The sequence below is a fragment of the Solanum tuberosum genome, unplaced genomic scaffold (assembly GCF_000226075.1).
Source record: "Solanum tuberosum cultivar DM 1-3 516 R44 unplaced genomic scaffold, SolTub_3.0 scf00622, whole genome shotgun sequence".
Lineage (NCBI taxonomy): Eukaryota > Viridiplantae > Streptophyta > Magnoliopsida > Solanales > Solanaceae > Solanum > Solanum tuberosum.
In genome coordinates, this window is record NW_006239536.1 from 155,413 (window position 1) to 177,428 (window position 22,016).

The following is a 22,016-nucleotide window of genomic DNA, read 5'->3' on the forward strand; positions in this document are numbered from 1 at the left end:
AGTAAAGCCAAGGTAAGTGTTCTTTTCAGATTCCTTTCAAACTTATGACACTACAAGAAAAGTGTGAATTACATGGGGATTTTCCTGGGGATTAGTATGAAAATCCGTAGGAAACTTATTTTCCTGCAAATTTTCATACTAATTACCAGGAAAATTCCCATGTAATTCACACTTTTCTTATAGTGTGTCTTGTTTAGTATTCCCCTCGCATACTCGTACATTCAATGTACTGATGCCATTAGGCCTACATCATTTTATGATGCAGACACAGGTAACCAGGATTAGCATCCAGCGCCTCGTTGATCCAGTTGAGCACTCAGAGTCAGTTGGTGAGCCTCCTTACTTTTCGGAGGACTTCTTTCACACTGCTTTAGTATTTCAGTTGTTAGGATGATCGGGGGTCTTGTCCCGACATCCCTCTTTGTTTTAGAGGCTTCATAGATGAGTAGTCATAGATGTTTTTCTATAAGACTTGAGTTTCCATCTATAGCTAGTTTGAATGTTTTATCCTTAAACGTTCTGAGTTTAAATTGAGACAGTTGTTTTATAAATGCATTTGATCCTTGTAATAATGTTTAAAGTCTTGCGCTGAGAGTTTAGCCAGGCCACGAGATCGCTTGGGGAAAGAAATGGTTCTCGAGTGCCAGTCCCGCCCAGGGTGTAGGCTCGGGGCGTGACATTCCATTCAAAAAATTTGATTCCTTATTAGGGAGAGTGCATACTCACTGCAACATATTTGATTAACAAGTTTCCATCTAGAGTACTGCAAGGTAACACTCCTTATGCACTCTTGTTTAATCAGAAACCTTCATATCATCATTTAAGAAGCTTTGGATGTTTGTGTTATGCTTCTACATTATCACGTGATAGAGGCTAATTTCAGCATAGAGCAGCTGCTTGCGTCTTTTTAGGCTATCCTACTGGACAAAAAGGATACAAAGTCCTTATTCTAGATTCTAAGAAGGTATGCATATCAAGGGATGTTCATTTTCATGAACACATATTTCCATTTTCTCTTTTCCTAATACCATTTTATCTACCATTGTTCCACCTATCTCTTTTATTTATTCCGATCACATTACAGATTAATCCATGTTCTTTCCTTCTCTTACAATTTCAGACCAACCCTCACCAGTTTTATCTCCTGCTATGGACGCTAGTTCCACTTCTCATCCTCAAACTACTACTACTCCACCTACCTCCACTATTCAAGACCCTTTACTTCCCCTACCATCCCAACCCTTAGAAGATCTGATAGACAAAACAAAGGAACTTTACCTAGTCATTTAAATGACTTTGTTTGCAATAACTTTTTTACCACTGATCTTACTACTACTTGTCTAGCAGTACCTTCCTCACCACCTACATATCCATTTCCATCCCTTTCCAATCAAAATCAGGTTTTATTGCATTCTATTTCACAAATTTCAGAACCCACTCATTATTCTCAAGCTTCCCGACATCCTGGATGGAAAGCTGCCATGGATTCTAAATTGCAGGCTTTGATCATTAATCAAACATGGGATGTGGTGCCTCTCCTTTATGGAAGGAAAATTTTACCTTGTAAGTGGGTCTATAAGGTTTAATAAAAGGCCGATGGAAGTATAGAAAAACTTAAAGCAAGATTGGTTATCAGAGGTGATATACAAAAGGAAGGCATAGACTACAATGAAACTTTTTCTCCGGTTGTTAAGATGACGACTATCAGATGCCTATTATCTATTGCAATCAAGAAGAATTGGCCAGTTTCTCAGTTTGATGTAAGTAATGTCTTTCTCCATGGAGACCTCCAAGAAGAGGTTTACATGAAATTTCCTTCTGGAATGTGTCCACCCAGTCCCCACCATGTGTGTAAACTCAAGAAACCTCTTTATGGTTTAAAATAAGCCTCCAAAAAATGGTATGCAAGACTTGCAGAGGCTCTCAATTTTAAAGGTTTTTCCTCATCTCTCAATGATTATTCATTATTTTTTAAGAAGACAGGAAGCTCTATCTCCATTGTGGCAGTTTATGTTGATGATTTATTACTCACCGTTGATAATGCTCAAGAACTTTCAGATCTTAAGTCGTTTCTACATTCAGAATTTCAAATAAAGCATCTTGGGCAAATTCATTATTTCTTAGGAATGGAAATCATACGAGAACCAACAAGTTTCATCATTACACAAAGCAAGTTTACTTGAGACTTACTCAGTCAATTTGCATGCTCCAGTCTCCCTACAATATCTTCTCCACTTGATCATTCCATCAAATTAACTGTTGCATCAGGAACTCCTTTGCTTGATCCAACCATCTATCGACGTTTGATTGGAAAATTTAACTACCTCACCCATACAAGACCTGACCTTTCTTTCACTGTCTTGACCATTAGCCAATACAAACAACAACTCTCTATTTCCCATTTCACAGCAGCTCTTTGTGTCCTTCAATACCTTAAATCAAACCCCACTCAAGGCCTTTTTCTCAATTCAAACCCCAATTTTTCTTTTTTATCCTTTTGTGATGCAGATTGGGAGGCTTGTCGTGATTCTCACAGATCTGTGAGTGGCTTCTTTATAAGCTTGGTGGTTCTCCCACCAGTTGGAAGTAAAAAAAACAAACCTCCATATCCCTTTCTTCAACTGAAGTTGAATATCACTCAATGAGGCGTCTTGTTGCAGAATTAACCTGGCTTACTCGTCTTCTCACTGATTTATCCCTTGAACCATCATTACCGGTCCCTATATATTCTGATAGCCGTGCCGCAATCCATATCGCCCAAAATTTGGTCTTTCATGAACGGACAAAACATGTTGAGCTAGACTGTCACTTTGTCCGCCAACAATTTCTTTCAGGGTTGATATCTTTGTCTTTTGTTCTTTAAAAATCTCAGCTTGCCGACCTCTTTACCAAACCTCTATCTGGTCCATATTTGTATTCAATACTTGGCAAGTTGGGGCTCTCTTCTTTTCCCTCCAATTTGAGGGGGGATGTTGGAGATAAGAGGTTGCATTCATACAAAAGGGAATCACTCTTGTGAACATTGTAAACCAAGATAAGAAAGAGGAGAATGGACTCCTTACAAGTTGGGCCAGCTATCTATTGGGCTCATTTGATTTGAATTGATCTGATATTGGAATTGACAACTCACAAGATATACACAGCTCTCAAGATACACAGTTGTAAAAAGAATAATTGTATATATGGTAAAGAATAAAATCATCCAGAATTAGAGTAAAAACATTAATTCTGTTTTACATTTTCTTTTCACCAATTACATGTATAAATAGTGGTAGAAATCTGTACATTGATCATAAGAAAATACAGAAAATGTTCCATACATTTTGTCCTATATTTCTACATGATGTGGGCAAGAATCGTGTGAAAAGTTAATAGAACCACCATTAGTAGTTGATGTTTTAGGATGTGTTATTTGATAGCCAGTCAAAATAATTTGAGAAAAATCAATGTATATTATGTTATATGTACGTAACTCTATTTGTGATTGAAAAACGAATTTCTACCGTAATTGGACTAAGAGGCTGTTTGGATTGGCTTTAAAAAGTAGATTTTAAGTCAAAAACAAAAAGTTAAACTGAAATGACTTTTAAGTCAAAAAATAAAAAGTAGATGCAGACCTACTTTTGGTTTTTGACTTATTTTAAGTCATTTTTGACCTTGCCAAACACTTCCTAACTTATTTTAAGTTATTTTTGAGTTTTCTCAAACACTTCTAGAAGTCAAAAACTGACTTAAAAGTAGGGTTGACCAACTTTTAAGCCAATCCAAACACCCTCTTAGTGATTGGATAAGCTATAAGAATTCAAAGATTGGATTTTTATCGTATCAAATTAAATTATCTTCCCAATGTGAAAGTTGTTTCCAAAATATGCTAGTGTGCTTGGTATAAAAAAATTTAAATATGAAAGCTTTGATAAAATTTTAGCAAAACGTAAACAACTCTTTATTAGTTTAATGGGCTATATGAGATGCTATATATCGATAGGGGGAGATGAGTGAGTTGGATTGAAATTAGAAAGGTTTGTATGTTGAACTAAAAATCGGGTTGGGACCCATTCAAATTTACTTTGGCCTAAACTAGGATATAAATCAAATTTGATCATGAACCGCCCATTTTCAATAACGAGTTTAGATTCATGTCGAAGTGATCAACTACTATAGTCATTCATTTTGTGAGGAAAATGGTGAAACATATAGTGAAAGAAAGTAGGACTTATATATGATGGTTATTGGTCTTGAAAAGGTCTAAGACAAAATCCCAAAGTTTGGAGTGTAAAGATGTACTAGTGGCTTACATTAAGGCGATGAAGGACATGTATGATGGAGTCAAGACTTGGATAAGAACGGTGGGAGGATACTTAGAGTACTTCACAATCAAGATGGAGTTGCATTAGAGATCAGTGCTTAGCTCGTTTTTATTTACCTTGGTGATGGATGAATTGATGCAACGTATTAAGGATGTGGAGTTATGGTCTATGTTATTTATATATGAAATTGTTTTGATTAAGTAAACTCGTGGTGGAGTTATTGATAGGTTGAAGGTATGGAGATGGACTTTGGAGTCTAAAAAGTTCAAGTTACGTAGGACCAAAGCAGAGTATTTTGGGTGTGCGATGCATGATGTGGCTGTAGACGTTTGACTTGTTACACAAGTTGTCTTCAAGAGAGAAAAATATAAGTATATCTTGGTCTTTGTTCTAAGGAAATAAGGAGATCGATGATAATGTTATACATTGTATTAGTGTAATATGGATGAAATGGAGGCTTGCATCCGTATGTTGTATGATAAAAATGTACTACCAAAACATAAAGGCGAGTCTTATAAAATTGTGGTAAGACTGACTTTATTGTATGGGGCGAAGTGTTGGAAAATCAAGAACTTTCATATTCAGAAGATGCAAGTGGCGGAAGAATATTGAGACGAATGTGTAGGCATACTAGAAGCGATATGATTAGAAATGAGGATATCCAGAACAAAGTGGAGTGGCATTCAAGGTGGACAAGTTGAGAGGGAAAAGGTTGAGACAGTTAAGGCATCCAGAACTATGTTGTTGATATTATGATTTCTTATATATATTCATTACACTAATTTTTATTAGTTGTCATGTTTTCTTCACTATCACTCTTTGTTTCCGTTACTACTTTGAGTTACTTCGCTTAAGCCGAGGGTATTTCAGAAATAATCTTTCTACCTCCAAGAGGTAACGTTAAGGTGTGTGTACACTATATCCTCCCCACACTTAGTTTATGGGACTTCACTGTATATGTTATTGTTGTAATGTAATTCATAGAAGGAAAAAAAAACAAAATTAGCCAAAAGAAAATTCAAAAAATAAGTGATCTCAAACCCAACTTGGAACTTGAGAACTCTCCTTGACTAGGAGACCCGACCCAAAAATTGGGACCCTAGATTCAACCCCGATCTCGACACAAGATATGACCCAGATTTTGATCCCAACCCATATCTTGAGACCTAAGATTCGACTATGACATTAACATATGATTTGAATTTTGACCCCAACCCTAATCTAGGATCTGACTCGAACTCAAAATTTGAGCTCAACTCAAAAATCAAGACTCAACCACAACTCAACACTTGAGCTCAAGCCGAAATTCAATCCTAGATCCATGGCCCGAGACATGACCTCGATCTGAGACTTTGAACCATGACCCAAGACTTAACTCAGGACCAAAGATTTTACCTCAACCTAAGACTCGATATCCAACCCTAGTCCTAAGACCTAAGACCCAACTCCGACCTTAATTGAGGCACAACCCTGACCTCAACCGAGGACTAGAGACCTAATCCCAACCCTAACTTGAGACCAAAGACCCAAACCCAACCTTGATTCAGAACTTGAGATTTGACCCCAACCTAGGATCCGAAACTTGAGACCTTACCTTGATCCCAACCCCAATCTAGGACCAGAGATTCAATCCTGATTTGAGACTCGAAACTCGAGATCTAACTCCAGCCTCGACCTTGATTTAGGACTTGAGATTCGACACCCACCTCCATATAGCTACCAATACTCGATATTGAACCTTGTTCTGAGGCCCACTACACAAGATTCGACCCCACTCGAGGCTCAAACTTGACCCTAGTTAGGGATTCGAGACTTGATTTCGACCTTGACTTGAGATCGAAGACCCAATCTGATATGAGATCTGATCCTAATGGATATGATGAAAAATATTTTGGCAAAATTTGTGATTTAATCATGACAGAAAACGAGTTGAAATTGAGAATAAAACTAGGCTAAGTTGACAATCATTTTAAAATGAGTAATGCATGGATGGGTCAAAATTTATTCAATTTCGAATTATTTTTAGCCCAATCCATGAAAATCTAAACATATTGGGTGGGTCCATTAGTTTTAGGCTCAATTGTAAGTTATGTTTATCTCCGTAACTTGTATTTAATAATGTTTAACATATTGATAACTATTTAATTTTTTCAACTAGTTTCATTTAGACATTCGAACTACGATTTGTTTCAAGTAAATATTTGAAGTTCCTATTATACATTATAGATTCAAGTTTTGAAAACACTTTGTGTTTGTTCTCAAGTATTTATTACATAAATTAGTCTAGCACATAAAATTTATCATCTCTTTTAATCATACATATCATTGTCAATTTGGAACAAATTAACACGAGGCTTTATGACTTATTGATGCTAATTAAATAATTAAAGGAGGTGACATATTTTAAATGGGATAAATGCATAAGTACTCCCCCCCTCCCCCAACCTATGCCTAAAATCTCAGAGACACACTTATATTATACTAAGGTCTTATTACCCCCCTGAACTTATTTTATAAATAATTTTATATCCATTTTTGTCCTACGTGGCACTATTTCTAGGCCCAGTGCGTGTTGACAATTTTTTTAAGCTATTTGATTGATAGTACCACGTAGGCCGAAAAGGGGTAGAAAATTATTTATAAAATAAGTTTGGGGGTAATTGTCAAGGACTGCATGTTTTGTTCTAATGAGGTTAAGGGAAAATGGGCCAGGAGCAGGGTGTGTTCAATATATGGATGAATTTTATTTAAATCTAAATAAAAAATGTGACAAATCAAATTATCATAATAGGTCACATACTATTTTAAAGAGGAAAATTTGAATTCAGTTGTTTGAGGGGTATTCTTTAAGCCAAAAATTAAAGATTGAAATATTGTTCGATCTAAAAGTTGAAGGACGTTATTTATGCCCCTAAAATTTCAAACCGTAAGTATAATAAGAATATATATTTCTCATGAGTACTATTAATCATACCTCACAATAATCCCTTCGATTAATTGAGAAACTTCCAATATTGTTTTGAAAAAGAATCAATACAATAATCACTACATAGAGACATTATGAAATACACAATAATAATTAAATTTATATTTCAAAATACTATAAAAATCTAATTTCTTTTTTTGCATTATAATATGGTAGGACACAAACACTTAGGGTGTGTTTGGTATGAAGGAAAATATTTTTCAATTTTCTCATGTTTGGTTGGGTTAAATGATTTGGAAAATGTTTTCCAAATCAACTCATTTTCCTCAAATTTTAAGGAAAATGACTTCTCTTCAAAACTTAAGGAAAATATTTTCCAAAACTCTTTTCCAACTTCAAATTACAATTTTTTTGTTGAAAAATCAATTTATTTTGTCCCTACCCTCAAACCAACCCCCAACCATCCCCCACCCCACCCACCCAAATTTTTTTTTAAAGCTTGCTTTTAAAAAATATTTTCTACTTGTTTTCAAGGAAAGCATTTTCCTTCATACCAAACACACCCTTAAGTTAAAATAACCAAAAAAAAAAAAAAGAGACACAAAATTAGGGGAAACAACATCATACAAATTCACATTATAAAGGAAAATTTGAAATATATAGAAGAGAAAAAAAGAGTTGAAAATGTTCACCTAGGTTGTTGACAAGAATCATTAATGAATTATGAAAAAAATGAGTAAAGGCAAAGGTAAGAGTTGGCGTAGGGAATTAGGCAGATAAATGAATTATGAAAAGGTTAACAATTGAAGCTTATCAAGAAATGAGAAATTGTAAGTTGTAATATCTGATTATGTATTTAATTTTTATTATTAATTTAATTTTATTAGTTAGTTAAAGGCATTTTTAATTAAAAAAATTACTGAAGAATATTTTCGTAATTTAATTTTGAACTTAGAATCTTTCCATTTTAGATATATCAATTACTCCCTCCGTCCCATTTTATATATCATCCCTTTCTATAAATAGTTGGTCCATAATACTTGTCATTTCATAAAATCAATGTATAAATTACCATATTGTTCCTTTTTTACCCTTGTGAGTTATTAGCCTTGGAAATATACATTTGACCAACTTAGAAAAGCTAAGTAAATTATTCATGTTCATTGGTTAAATTAATTAATCAAAATAAATTAATTCATATTTATTGATTGAAAGCTTGAGTTCCAAAAAAAAAAAATAAGGGTAGAAGGGTAAAGTTACATCATTTCTTAATGCAAGTGCAAAGTAAAAATGTGACATATAAAATGGGACGGAGAAATTATTATTTTCTTAATAGATGTGTTAAGTAAAAAATGGACAAGTAAATAAGGACAGAAAGAGTATGACAATACATTTATATAGTATGTTTGGTCAATCTTTTGAAAAGTCGAAAGTATTTTATTTTATTTTTTTAAAAAAAAAAGTTAAGATGTTTGGCCAAACTTTTAGAGAAAATAATAAATATTTTTGAGCAGTAGTAAAAGTTATTTTTTAAATCTAAAAAAACCTTAGTGAAAATTTTTAAAGCTAGATCCTAGGTTGCATGTACACTTTCTACACGTGCACATTGGGATCTGATTAAAATTAGGCAAATTTTCCTATAAGACATAATACATTAATATGTCATATAATTTGACTTTAGCTAAAAAAAATAATATAATTTTTCTTAAGCTAATTAGATACATAAAGTTGATGGACATATTTACAATCTGAAATCAAATTAAAAGATATATTTATCTATTATTGTCTTCCGATAACTATCAACAATTTTGAATGAGCAAATGTGGAAAGGCAACTAGTTAGGCTAACTCATATTTTATCTAGGAATATCAATATTTTTTATCGATTGAATATGAGTTGAAACTCAAATTTTACTTATCTAAACAATCCACTTAAATATAGGCAAATTGACTGAGTTAACAAAATATGGCCTCATTTTTCTAGTACTAATTCCAATTAACATCATATGAAAATAAAATATTTCTGAGCTACCTCTTTTATATTCGACAAACAACAAATTGCCTATCTGATTGCCGTTTGATCAGTTAATATTTTTTTTCTACTTTTTTTCTTAAAAAAATAATTCTTATAATACTGTTCGGCAATCATTAATTTTGTCCTAATTCACAGGACATGGTCTTTGCTTAGGCAATGTAACGCGACAATATCACGCTAACAAAAATAATTTTTAGCGACAATAAATATACATATTAATAAGAGTGCTAAAGCCTTTAATTATCGACATTAGTTAATTGTCATTCTATCAAAAGTCGCTTTAAGACTTAGAAACATTTTAAAAGAGTATTAATTATCACTAAAAATATATATTTAACTAGAATTAGGTTATTATCGTTAATTAATTACCACTAAAAATATTTTTTAATGTAGTTTAACGTTATACAGACTCCTCATTAAAATAATTTAGTTTTGTTTAATGTTCTAAAAAAATGTATCAATGCCGGCCTTGATGTCTATTTTTATTTTTATAAATTATGTCTAGTTGACCGTTTCTAAATATCATACAATATAGTTCCATTATATAAATAGGTGCACAACTAACACGAATATTGCTCAAGTTTTAATATAACTTAACAACTAAAAAGCTCTGCGTCGAATCGAAATGGTAGATATTCAAGGCTACTTGATATTATTCCTTATTTGGCTATTTTCTACCTTATTTCTTAAATATGTTGTGTTTCGTAAACGGAATATATGTCACCTTCCACCAAGTCCATTTGGTTTACCAATCATCGGTCACTTACACCTCCTATCTCCTATTCCTCACCAAGCACTTCATAGGCTTTCAACTCGTTATGGGCCTTTGATTCATATAAATCTTGGATCCGTCCCTTGTCTAGTAGTTTCATCACCCGAAATGGCTAAAGAAGTACTCAAAACACATGAAACTTCCTTTCTAAATCGACCGCAAACATCAGTGGTTGATTACTTAACTTATGGTTCACAAGACTTCTCCTTTGCGCCTTACGGTGTTTACTGGAAGTTCATGAAGAAATTATGCATGTCCGAGCTCCTTGGAGCTCGAACATTAGACATGCTTTTACCTTTAAGACGCGATGAAATAAAGCGTTTTATTGAATTACTCTTACAAAAAGCGGAGTCTAGTGAAGAGGTAGATGTTGAAGCTGAGCTTCTAAGGGTTTCAAATAATGTTATTTCGAGAATGTTAATGAACGAAAGGTGTTCGGAGGACAAAGATGAAGCCGGGAGTGTTAGGATGTTGGTTCAAGATATCGCGGAACTTACTGGGAAATTTAATCTTTCGGATTATATTTGGTTTTGTAAGAACTTGGATTTGCAAGGGTTTGGAAAAAGGACTAAAGATGTACGTAAAAGGTTCGATGAAATGATGGAGAGGATTATGAATGAACATGAAGAAGCAAGAAGGAAGAGAAATGGTGAAAACAAGGATGGAGATGAAAGTGTAGTGGTCAAAGATTTGCTTGATATGTTACTTGATATATCGGAGGATGAATGCGCGGAGATGAGATTGACAAGAGAGAACATCAAAGCTTTTATCCTGGTAAGTGAAAAATCTTATGAGAAAACGTTACAGTCTAATATTTTGTTTATCCTAAGAACTATAGTTGCAAAATTTTTGAAAGTAGAGACAAAATCTGTATTGTACAGGACATATTTGCTGCTGGCACGGATACTGCGGCTATCACAGTAGAGTGGGCACTAGCAGAACTCATCAACCATCCAAGCATTATGCAGAACGCAGTTCAAGAAATTGATTTTGTCATAGGTAAAAGTCGAATTGTGGAAGAATCGGATATCTTGAATCTTCCTTACCTCCAAGCTATCGTTAAAGAAACTCTCAGACTACACCCTACGGGGCCTATGATCCTCCGAGAATCAACGGAAGATTGTTGCATTGGAGGTTATCACATACCAAAAAACACTAGGTTAATAGTCAATACATGGGCGATTAACAGAGATCCTGAGTATTGGAAAAATCCACTTGAATTTATACCTGAGAGATTTTTGACTGAAGAGGAGGAGGGGAACACGAAATCCCAATTGGATGTGAGGGGACAACACTATCATTTTTTGCCATTTGGCACGGGGAGAAGAGGTTGCCCCGGAACATCATTAGCATTACAAGTAGTTCAAATAAGCCTTGCTTCGATGATACAATGCTTCGAATGGAAGGTTAGTGGTGGAGAGGTAAGTAAAGTCGATATGGAAGAGGCACCTGGCATTACCCTTCCTAGAGCTAATCCTTTGGTTTGTGTTCCAGTGACTAGGTTTAATCCATTCACATCAACATCAACAACATCATCCGCTTAGATCTATCATTAACTATGTACCGTTGCTTATGAACATTTTAACATCTTGTTTTTCTTATGTACCGAAAAATAAGTGAGATCCTATTGTTTTTGGAAATATATTAGCATGATGAAAATATGTCTTAAAATGTTGATCAAAGTTCATACTGTTTTGACTTTCGAAAAACAAAATGTGACAAGTAAAAGGAAACAGAAGGGAGTTTAGTTCTAGTCATTTTCCCTCGAACAACAATATAATTAAAGAGTACGATATCTAGACAACAACATGTAGTTGGACCAATAGTCGATTAACAAAAGCCATATATATAGCAACAAAGAGAGTAAACTTTAGAATATAATGGCTGTCAACTGCGAATATGGACAGAAGTTTGTGCAATTGAACCACATATACTTCGGCTTAAAAAAAAAAACACTCCCTCACCCACCAGCACCAGCACCAGCACCAGCACCAGGTAGCAAACATAGAACAACACGACGTTCTGCAATACACACAATTACATTGAAACAATAGTTGAAAAACAAGGTATAAGAAATAATATAACGACGATGGGTGATTGGAAATTCTTTATCAGCTGCTGCCGCCCCCAAAGAGATACCCTAGAGAAGATCCACCACCAGGGGCCGCATGTACTTTGGTAGATGGCCGGTCCTACAACAAGCCAATAACCCTAGTTAAAACCACATAACTTTTCCCTAACAAATGAATTACTTCATCATAATTCAATGGTGAGAAGCAATTAGTTCTAACCAAAGAAGTTGTGTCCTCAACAATTCCTTAAGAAATCAGTCGCAAGGATCAATCACTAACAACCCAATCTAACAGAATGTAAAGATATGACACTTGAGTCTAACTCAACCAAAAGCTAGCTCATGAGATGAGGATTGCTCAAGTCCACACAGCCTTAGTTTTGTTATTACGTGTGCTTGCAGCTTATCAATGTATCATAAGCCAAAACACATTGCAAATAGCAACGACATAAGATCCACACAGACCAAATAGCAATGACATAGGATCCACACAGACCTCTATCTATAGATAATTTATCATTTGGTCGAAATGTGTTCAAGAAACTCATAACACAAAAGATGGTATATGTTAATTATCTTGTCCTCATTCCATTGTTGGAATCAACAAGTGGCAAGATGTAAATCCAATGATCCATCCACTATAAATTTGACGGATCAGATTGTCAACCAGATTCATATGTTTAGATGGTTTGTGTTATGGACCATTCATATGATTTGACCCAAAGGGTTAAACCCAAACGGACTCCTCAGTATATTGGGTCCAAAATGGGTCAAAATAGTGTAACCTGCTGGGTTAAAATACAACCCGTACCAGCAGGTTACCTGTTTCTGAAACTACATTGGAGAAATGGCTGGTCCGTGAAAGGAAATTTAAAATGGGCTTATGGGCACAAACCGATCGTAGGAAGAGGACAAACAAACAAAGCTGTATTCAATAGTTCCCACAAGAAAGCAAACAGCAATCATATAATCTGTGCCCTCAATTTCTTGCCTTCAAATGCAACACACAATACATTAAGTTAATGATTAACTTAAAATAAATACGTTGATTACAAAATTAAAGTTCATAAATCCATTGTGGCAGTGTTAACAAATCCATGCATTACTAAACACAAAATATAGTACTCCACCTTTGAAGCTTTGGCTAAACGCCTCAACTATGTGATATAAGGACTTTCTTTAAGCACGTCTAGTTTCCCAAAAACTTGACCAAACAAGCTATTAATTATTAGAAAGTGGGGACTTGTGGAGATGTCTTAATTTCACCTTAGCTTAGTTATTGGTATTTGTTTTGGCATTACAAGAAACCTTATATTCACTACACAATCAAAATGCATACTATTTGTGCTCCAATTCCTCCCCTATTCCCTTTTGCTTAGCAACGAAAAAACCTCTCCAACAAAGCATAGCAATGAATTTTTCAAGCATTTCAGAGGACATTATAATAATGTTGAATAAGTACATACCGTGATAAAGTTTCCTGTGTTTTGACCATCTGCCCTGATACTTTGAATACCTGCTGGAATCTGCTTAGTAGCATCAGCAGGAGGAGAAGGAGCAGCAACAGGCTTTGAAGATGGCTCTTCATTTATCGTCTGAGCTTCACTTTGAACAGCCTGGGGGTTTGTTTTGGTTGACGTTGGAGCCTCACCATCCCCAAACAAGTATCCTAATGAACTCTGTCCTCCTCCACTACTAACTCCACGACCCATATCTTTGCTTTTTCCCCGTTAGATCCACTAATACCCTGCGTCAATCCAGATGATAAAAACGAAACATAAATATCAAGGATAACGTTGTGATTCTCAAAGAAGCACAACACAAGGAGAACTAGTACAAGCAAAGACCAATAAATATGACAATGTTGTATAGAACTGATCAATATATCACAAAGAAAAAGCATAAGAGAAATTACAAATTTTACTGCAACCATATAAAACTCAAACCGTCATGCTGATGATTACTGGCTTCGGAAGTCCACATGCATCTAAATATCATCTCTAGATGAAATCAACTATAAAGAATCATTTGCATGTGTTCCTCTATTGTTCAATCCGAGTGTTGAACAGGAAACCACCAAATTCCATCAGACCCCCTTGAAAACTACTCTACAACCATTGCCAGTTACATTTTGAAGCAATATTCTTTAGCCGTGCACCCAAGGGGGTGTGGCCTAGTGGTCAATCCAACAAAAACACTAGGTGATTTCTTCTTATCTGTCCTAGTCTTAGTGAACAGAGTTACTTGGTATATGTTGCTAGTGGGAGGTGGCATATATCTTATGAAATTAGTCGAGGTGCACCAAAACTGGTCCAAATACTAAGGTCATAACAAATAAAAAATTGACACCGCTTTATCCTTCGGGGTGGCCCAGTGGTTTGGGCTTGAGACTTCCATGTTGGAGGTCTCAAGTTCAAAACCCTTGCCAGCGAAAGTAAGGGGTTTGCCTTCTGGGTCGATCCCGGGCTTACCTAGTGCGGGTTACCTCTCCTATGTGGTTTGCGAGCTATTGCATAGGAGCGGGAGTTTTACTTGTGCGCACCCAAAGGATAGCAGCTGCGAGTTTTCCTTGCCATAAAAAAATTTAAAAAAATGACACTGCTTTTACTGTTATCATCAATAGTTAATTCAAGCTTTTAGGATTCAAATAAGCTAGAATTAATACCTTCACACAATCTGCTACAAAAGCTTCTTTAATTGCTCAGAGTTACGTGAAAATTGCTCATTGAAGAGAATCAAGACTACTGTACACAACAATTTTTTATCACAAAAAATTAAAAATAATGCAAAGTCTTACAAGCAAACAGAAAAAAAAAACACCATAAAATCCCCAAAAAAAGATGAGAAAACGATAGCTTAACTAAGTGATTTTCCCCAAAAAACACAAGAATTTCAATATGTATAAATGAGAATAGAGAATTAGGGTTTAAATATTTGGGAGTTACCTTTGTTTTTCCGTATTGATTAATGATGAATGAAGGTGTGAATGTGGACAGGGGAAGTAAATGAATGAAGTGTGTAATATATATGAGAAAATGATCAAAATGGTCTTTGATGTATAGGAGTTGAATTATTTTGATCATTTATATGTATCACTTTATCAAAATACTCCTTCATGTATATAAAATAAATAAATTATTTTAGTCTTTAACCCTAAAACTAACCATAAAAGTAAAAAGTGTGGTTAGATTTAACGATGGGTCCCATTATTAATATATTGCAAGCCTTTCTCCCCCAAATCTTATCTCTTCACCCAATTTTTTTCTTCGCTGAAAAACAAAGTCAATCCTTTTTACTATTTTCAAAATTCTCTTTGACTAACTAATTAAAATCATTTAAAATTTTAAAGAACATTTTTTTAATTTTATTTTCTACCTTTGTCCCGTTCAATTTTTACCTTGTATCTGAAAAATAAAATTGAAAAAAAATATGAAAAAGTTATTAATTTCAAAAAGGGGAAAACAACAGAGCTATATCCTTTTCGTATAGAGCTTCAACAAGTGAATATATAATTAAAGCTTGAAAAGAGTTAATTTATGACAATCTTCTAAAAGAAATTAATGAAGTGTTTTAGTTAGTTTATTTAGTTTGTATTTGTGTCATTGGTCTCATGTTTTTTTTTTTTTTGTAGGTATGAAAGTGCAAGCTACTGGAATTGTTTTGTAGAGGTAGATGGAGATAAGAAATAAGTGTAATGTGTGTAATTTTTCTTGTAAGAATATAGCAGGTGGGTGGATTGAAGTTGGAGAATGATCTCTAATGGTGAAGGAGAGAAGATTGAAGAAGAGGCTTGTTGGGTGTCAATAGTGAGGGACCCACATTAAATCTAGCCTCTCTTTTTACTTTTATTGTTAGTTTTAGGATTAAGGACTAAAATAATTATATTTTTATATACATGAAGAACTATTTTGATAGGTGATATATATGAAAGATCAAAATAATTCTACCCCTATACATCAAGAACCATTTTAATTATTTTCTCTAATATATATAGTCACGCAATTTTATAAGTGCTCTTTCACTAACAATTAATTGGGGAGTAATAATGTCACATTGCAACTTGTTAGCAAATGACCAATCAGGACGAGTGGTAAGTATTCATTGATTCTTTTAATTAAATGATTTGAGTTTGAATTTAGAGTATCAAATTATTTTTATTATTCTCTATGTTTAACAGTAATTTTCCACTATACTCCATCAGTTCCTTTTTATATGTCATATTTTTCTATAAATAGTTGGTCTATAATATTTGTCATTTCATAAAATCAATGCATAAATTACCATATTATTCTCATTATACACTTGATAGAGTAGTTAATTAGTCTTGAAAATATATGTTATGACCAACCTAGGAAAACTAAAAAGTAATTAATATTCATTGGAGTATTTCATACATTGATTAATTACTCTCTCCATTCACTATTTTATAAAATCATATTTTGAAAAAAGAAATCTCAACAAACAAACTAAAAATAAAAGATGGAGAAAAAATAAAAAATAATCTTGAAAGTTGAAGCTTTACCAATTTTTTAAAATTTTTAGATCAATTAGTGAAAAAAATTGGCTCCAAAAATAAACTCAAAAATTTAAATAGTCATCCAAATGCATTTTAAATTTTTGAAATCTAGAATATTTATCATTTATTGAAAAGTCGACTTAAGAAAACATTACCAACAAGGATTGTGGCGGAGTGGTAAGTACTCCTTCATCCTTAACCAAGAGGTCTCGGGTTTGAGTTCCCTTGGGTACAGAGTCGCCTTTGTTAGGGAGCGCTTTGCCCCCCCAATGTGGGACTTCCCGGCACGAATTCGGATTTAGTCGGGCTCTAATGTGGGTACCGGACACCGTTTGGGAAACAAAAAAAAAACTTTAGAAAACATTAAATAAGGGTAGAAAGGTAAAATTACTTAATTTTTTAATGCAAGTGCAATCTAAAAAGGTGACATATAAAAAAAATTGAGGAAGTATTATTTTGTGATGTCCAACAATACTTGTCCACTTTATGAAATCAATGAATAATTTACATTATAATTTTCAAGACTTTGTATTTATTATATTCAAAGGATGATATAGTAAAATTACCCTTCTATTTATAGTTTCTTAAGGAGTGTGTCAAGTCAATAATGGACAACTATTGTTGGACAGAAAGTATATTTTTCGTTTATATTAGTTGGTTCCTTTTAAATTGACACTTTGTTTAATATTTAAATTAAGGATATATTTCACTAAACTAACCTTATTAGTAGTGTTTTGAAATGTTAAATTTAAGTACTATTACTTTAAAGAGTCAGAAGCAACATCAAAAATTTAAAGTTTATGAATTTGAGATTCTAAGTCTTATAAGTTAATCAGGTTTTAATTAATAATTTGTGCATATTCAGTGATTTCTTGCTATATGCATAGAGAGTGTTTTTTTTATCGACAGTCTAATGAATTTCTTACCAAAATTATTTACTTTGACCAAACTGGTAATCAACACATTCAGTCCGTCTTTGTTAAGAATAGTATAAAAACAAATCTTTTTTAACATAAAAATAATAAGTAAAATAAACAGTAAAAATACTTCATCTCACTTTTTAAATAAATTTTAATTTTAATCGGACTTCAATATAAATATAAGATAAATGAAATGAATGAGATGTCAATGAAAAGCTTGTTAACAAATAGGCGGGCGTTGAATTAAAAGGCTCGTCAGGTGCTTGTCTTTTTTGAAAAAAAAAAGAATAACAGAGGAAAAAATAAGAAAAGGAATGATAAATAAAATCATATTGATATTATTGTTCTTAAACTTATAATCAAAGATATGAGTTAATATCTCAAATAGTCACTCAACTTTGACTAGTTTACTTAGAAAGTCACTGAATTTTGAATAGTTTACTTAAAAAGTCACTCAATTTTGTTTTATCACTCAAAAGTCACTCAACTATTGATATTTCACGTAAAAAGTCACTCAACTAATGATATTTTAGTTAGAAAGTCATCCAATTAATTTAAATAATCTCTTCATTAAATTTTGTTGAAATACAATTTCATTTTAAACTAATTTTTAAAAAATAAAAAAATGCTCAATTTAACTATCTTATTGAATTTTGTTGATTTTTTTTTAAAAAATAAAATAATAAAAGATCGCTATTGTGCATCTTTTTTATTACTCCTTTTAATTTAGTAAAAGATTGCTATTTAAAACGTTTAGTGTAATTGACAAATTAAAATTAAAATATTACAGTAGCATTGCTTGTAATTTCATAAGAAATAATAAATGATTGTTATTTTAAATGTACAGTAGCAATTAAGAGAAAAAATTGTTTTTCTGTTCTCGCAATTGTTTTGCTGGAATTAAACGTGCTAAAAAATGTTATTGTTCGTTTTTCAAAAAAAATTGTAATTCAATAACTAAAGAAGGTCAATAAATAAGATAATAAAAATAAATATCTTATTATTTCTTAAAATAACAATTTTAAATAAACATTAGATTTTAACAAAATTTAATGAATAAATTATTTAAATATATTGGGTGACTTTCTAAGTGAAATATCAATAGTTGAGTGACTTTTTAAGTGAAATATTAATAGTTGAGTGACTTTTGAGTTATAAAATAAAGTTGAGTGACTTTCTAAGGAAACAACTCAAAGTTAAGTGACTTTCTAAGTTAAGTATGCAAAGTTAAGTGACCATCTGAGGTATTATCTCTCAAAGATATAGAGTTGCAAGTCACGTAAGTTAGTGGGAAAGCATCACTCTTCCTTATGTCTATGAACAGATGCATCTTTCTCTTCTTGCAGCAACTATCCAAATATATTTTTGTTGTATGTATACATTGTCATTATCGAGACCTTAGACATTGACAAAAGAATTTTATGCATGTTTAGAATATGTATACAACACTTTGTTTTTAAAGGTCAAGATAGCATATTAAACAAAAATCAGAAAATAAATAAATAATTGAAAGCAGGGAAAAGCAATAATACCTGAAGATTTTGGAAACTGATTCTAATCTATCTATGGAAAATGAAGAGATGATGAACAGAGGTGGCTATACGCGTGTCTCCGATTAGCAGCAAATGGAACACGTGTTATTTGCTGAAGAGGGACACAATTATAGTACAATTACCATTACTTTTGGTACAACTATTTGCTGCTGTGTTCGTCCAAATGTTATTGGCTTATATAATAGGTTTTGATTCTGGTAATGAAATAGTCGATATTTAAATATGTATAACTAATTAGTGTACTTGAAATGTTGAAGTTTAAATGAAAATCTATTCCTTAAGCATTTTTCAGTGGAAATCTCATGCTAGATTAAGCATTTAGCTTCGACAATGAACCTTTGGAACAAACCAACATTGAAACAGAGAAGAAGTTAATTAACGGAGTAACAAGCACTATTAAGTGTATACGTGTATGTATTAAAATGGATGAAAATCTTAGTGATTTGCCCTAGGAGATATACATAATTACGAAAGTACCCCTGTTCGTCTTCTCCTTGTTGGCTTATAAATAATAGAATATATTGAATAACTCATGTACTTTTTAATCGATAATATAGGTCATACTACACGAGATCAGAGTACTCATATTATTTTCATTTACATATCAATAAAATTCATTTTTTTCTAATAAAATTTATTTTTATTTTTAAATTTTTTGATTTGAAATTGGATAAATATTTGTTAATTATTGCAATCCTTGGTCTAAAAGTTAAGACCCAACAATCATAATAACATAAAATACAGAATTTATTGCATTGCTTCACATTACAAAATATCTTTAAAATATCCTTGATAAAAATATTGTTGACCCTTTTTCATTTTAACTGTAAAACCAAGAATTATATTACCAAATGTTTATCCTGCTTCAATTTTTAAAAATATGTTTTTTATATTATTAGATTATTTTACCATTATTTAAATAAAAATAATGATGGATTATTGTAATCTTGTATGTATGGCTTGTATTATTAGTTAAAAAAAGTACATGATTTATCTATTTTAATTGATAAAATGAGATTAACAAGAAGAAGAAAATCATATAAGTTTGAATGATGTTACTGTTCTATAATTGATATACATGTTAGTCCACAGGTTGATTTTAGTGTTTCAACAGATTCTTTATTATTATTATTATTATTATTATTATTATCACTATATTATGACATTAATTAAGTTGTAAAAGAAACAAAAGGTGAGGAAGAGAGAGTTGGATTGGTATATGCAGTGGGTTAGAGTAACAATCTGGAAAGTTGGAATTGTTACAGATTAATTGTCAATGTTTCTTTCTTTTTTTATATAAAGATGTTAGTGGAGAACTATGACACGTGATTGGCCACTAATAGCCTTACGATAGGGTAGTTATGAGGTTTATGTGATAATGATGAGTGGAATGACAAATTTGACTCTACAAATTGTTTTCGGTCACTACTTTGGTTCGGTTCTTTTTTTTAAAAATGTTTTTGTTATCACATTATAATTCCACGTTTTGATATATTGAGATAAGTAATTAAATATCGGATGAATTATATTATATGAAAGCAGTTAAGGTTGTAGTCTTAACCTTAGGCTTGAATTTGAGAAATATGAGAGTTGAAATATTAATTAGCATCAAGATTAGGAACATGATTATAGATTTGAGTGATTTTTTGGGTATAGATTAGATGCATAGTAATATGAGTGTTGTTAGTTTTGAAATCTTATTGTGGTCATTTGTTTGAATAGATTGCTTTGAGTTGGAAGTTTAACGAAAGGGGAAGGCTCAAGTTCCGGATTGAATTCTTGATTGATTGAGGCAAGTGGATTTCTAAACCTTTGTTAAGTGTATGGAATTCGTGTATTGTGGTATGTGTTGGAGAGTAATGGGACTTGGTGATGGGTTGACTTGTCATGTTGATTAATTCTAATGATGACAAAGGGGTAATAAAAGCAATGTGATTAATTGTTTGTGTGTGATGTGTTGAGAATGGTTTGAAAGGCTTGTTGAATCATTGTTGATGTTGTATCATGATTGTGTTGTTGTGGATTGTGCAATATTATGAAAATGGTCATCTCCTCATTATTTGTGTGAACATGTCATTTTCATTGTTCTGAGACATGGTTGTGACAAGTGTTATGTGAATTGAGAAAGAATAAGAAATTAAAGAGGATGTACCATTTTGAGGGACGTATCGTGCGCCGCGATGGATACTATATTTCGAGGGACGTATCGCGCGCCGCGATGGTTACTATTATCGAGGGTCGTATCACGCACCCCGATGGATGCATGGACATATATGTCTCCCATGGGTCCCGAACTGAGAGACAGCGGGTGTGTATCACTAGGTCAGACATGCATCACTATACTTGACATTGCACTCTATTGCATTGCACATATTTATCACTAGTGAACTTGATATTGTGAGTGCCTTTTTGTGGAACTTTGATTGATGAATATTGAGCTTGTTGTTGAAGATATGTAATTGTTAAAGTGTTGTTGTTGAGCTGTGTGCTATGTGAATTATGAACTGTTAGGTTGGGCTGGTTTTAAGAAGGTTGTAGTTGTGGAGGTTGTAATTGATGAATATTGAGCTTGTTGTTAAGAATATGTGATTGTTAGAATGTTGTTGTTGAGATATGCGCTTGTATATTTGGAACTGTTAGGTTGGGCTGGTTGATGCAGGTTGTAGTTGTGGAGGTTCGGTTGGGGTGTAAGGAGTATCTGTATTCTATCCCCTTAACTTGTGTTTAGAGGTTTACTTGCTGAGTACCGTGTGGTTTGGTACTCACCCCTTGCTTCTACAATTTTTGTAGGTTACGAGCCTGAATTTTGTGAAACTTTCCATTCTCTTATTTTCCGAGGCTTCTTGGAGATTTGTGAGGTAGTTGTTTGTCATCTCAGTGGACTTTCTTACTCCTATTCATGATCTTGTTCTATTCT

General features: G+C 32.9%; 2 protein-coding genes across 3 annotated transcripts; one reads left to right on the forward strand and one right to left on the reverse strand.

Moving 5' to 3' along the window:
- The first annotated feature begins 9,892 nt into the window (after positions 1-9,892).
- On the forward strand, positions 9,893-22,002 carry LOC102578634 (cytochrome P450 93A2-like). Its single transcript, XM_006366196.2, has 4 exons — positions 9,893-10,813; positions 10,921-11,542; positions 21,126-21,143; positions 21,890-22,002. Exons 1-4 carry the CDS (start codon positions 9,893-9,895, stop codon positions 22,000-22,002), a joined length of 1,674 nt encoding a protein of 557 aa, XP_006366258.2.
- Positions 11,865-15,144, reverse strand: LOC102605513 (protein SPIRAL1-like 1). 2 transcript variants are annotated; one of them, XM_006366192.2, is made up of 4 exons: positions 15,056-15,117; positions 14,776-14,854; positions 13,577-13,857; positions 11,865-12,231 (listed from the first exon to the last, which is right to left on the reverse strand). In XM_006366192.2, the coding sequence occupies exons 3-4, from the start codon at positions 13,820-13,822 to the stop codon at positions 12,151-12,153; spliced, it is 327 nt and encodes a 108-aa protein (XP_006366254.1). In that variant the 5' UTR covers positions 13,823-13,857; positions 14,776-14,854; positions 15,056-15,117; the 3' UTR covers positions 11,865-12,150. The 2 variants fall into 2 exon arrangements, with proteins under 2 accessions (XP_006366254.1, XP_006366253.1); XM_006366191.2 differs by lacking the exon at positions 14,776-14,854 and having other exon boundaries at positions 15,056-15,144.
- Positions 22,003-22,016: the final 14 nt, after the last annotated feature.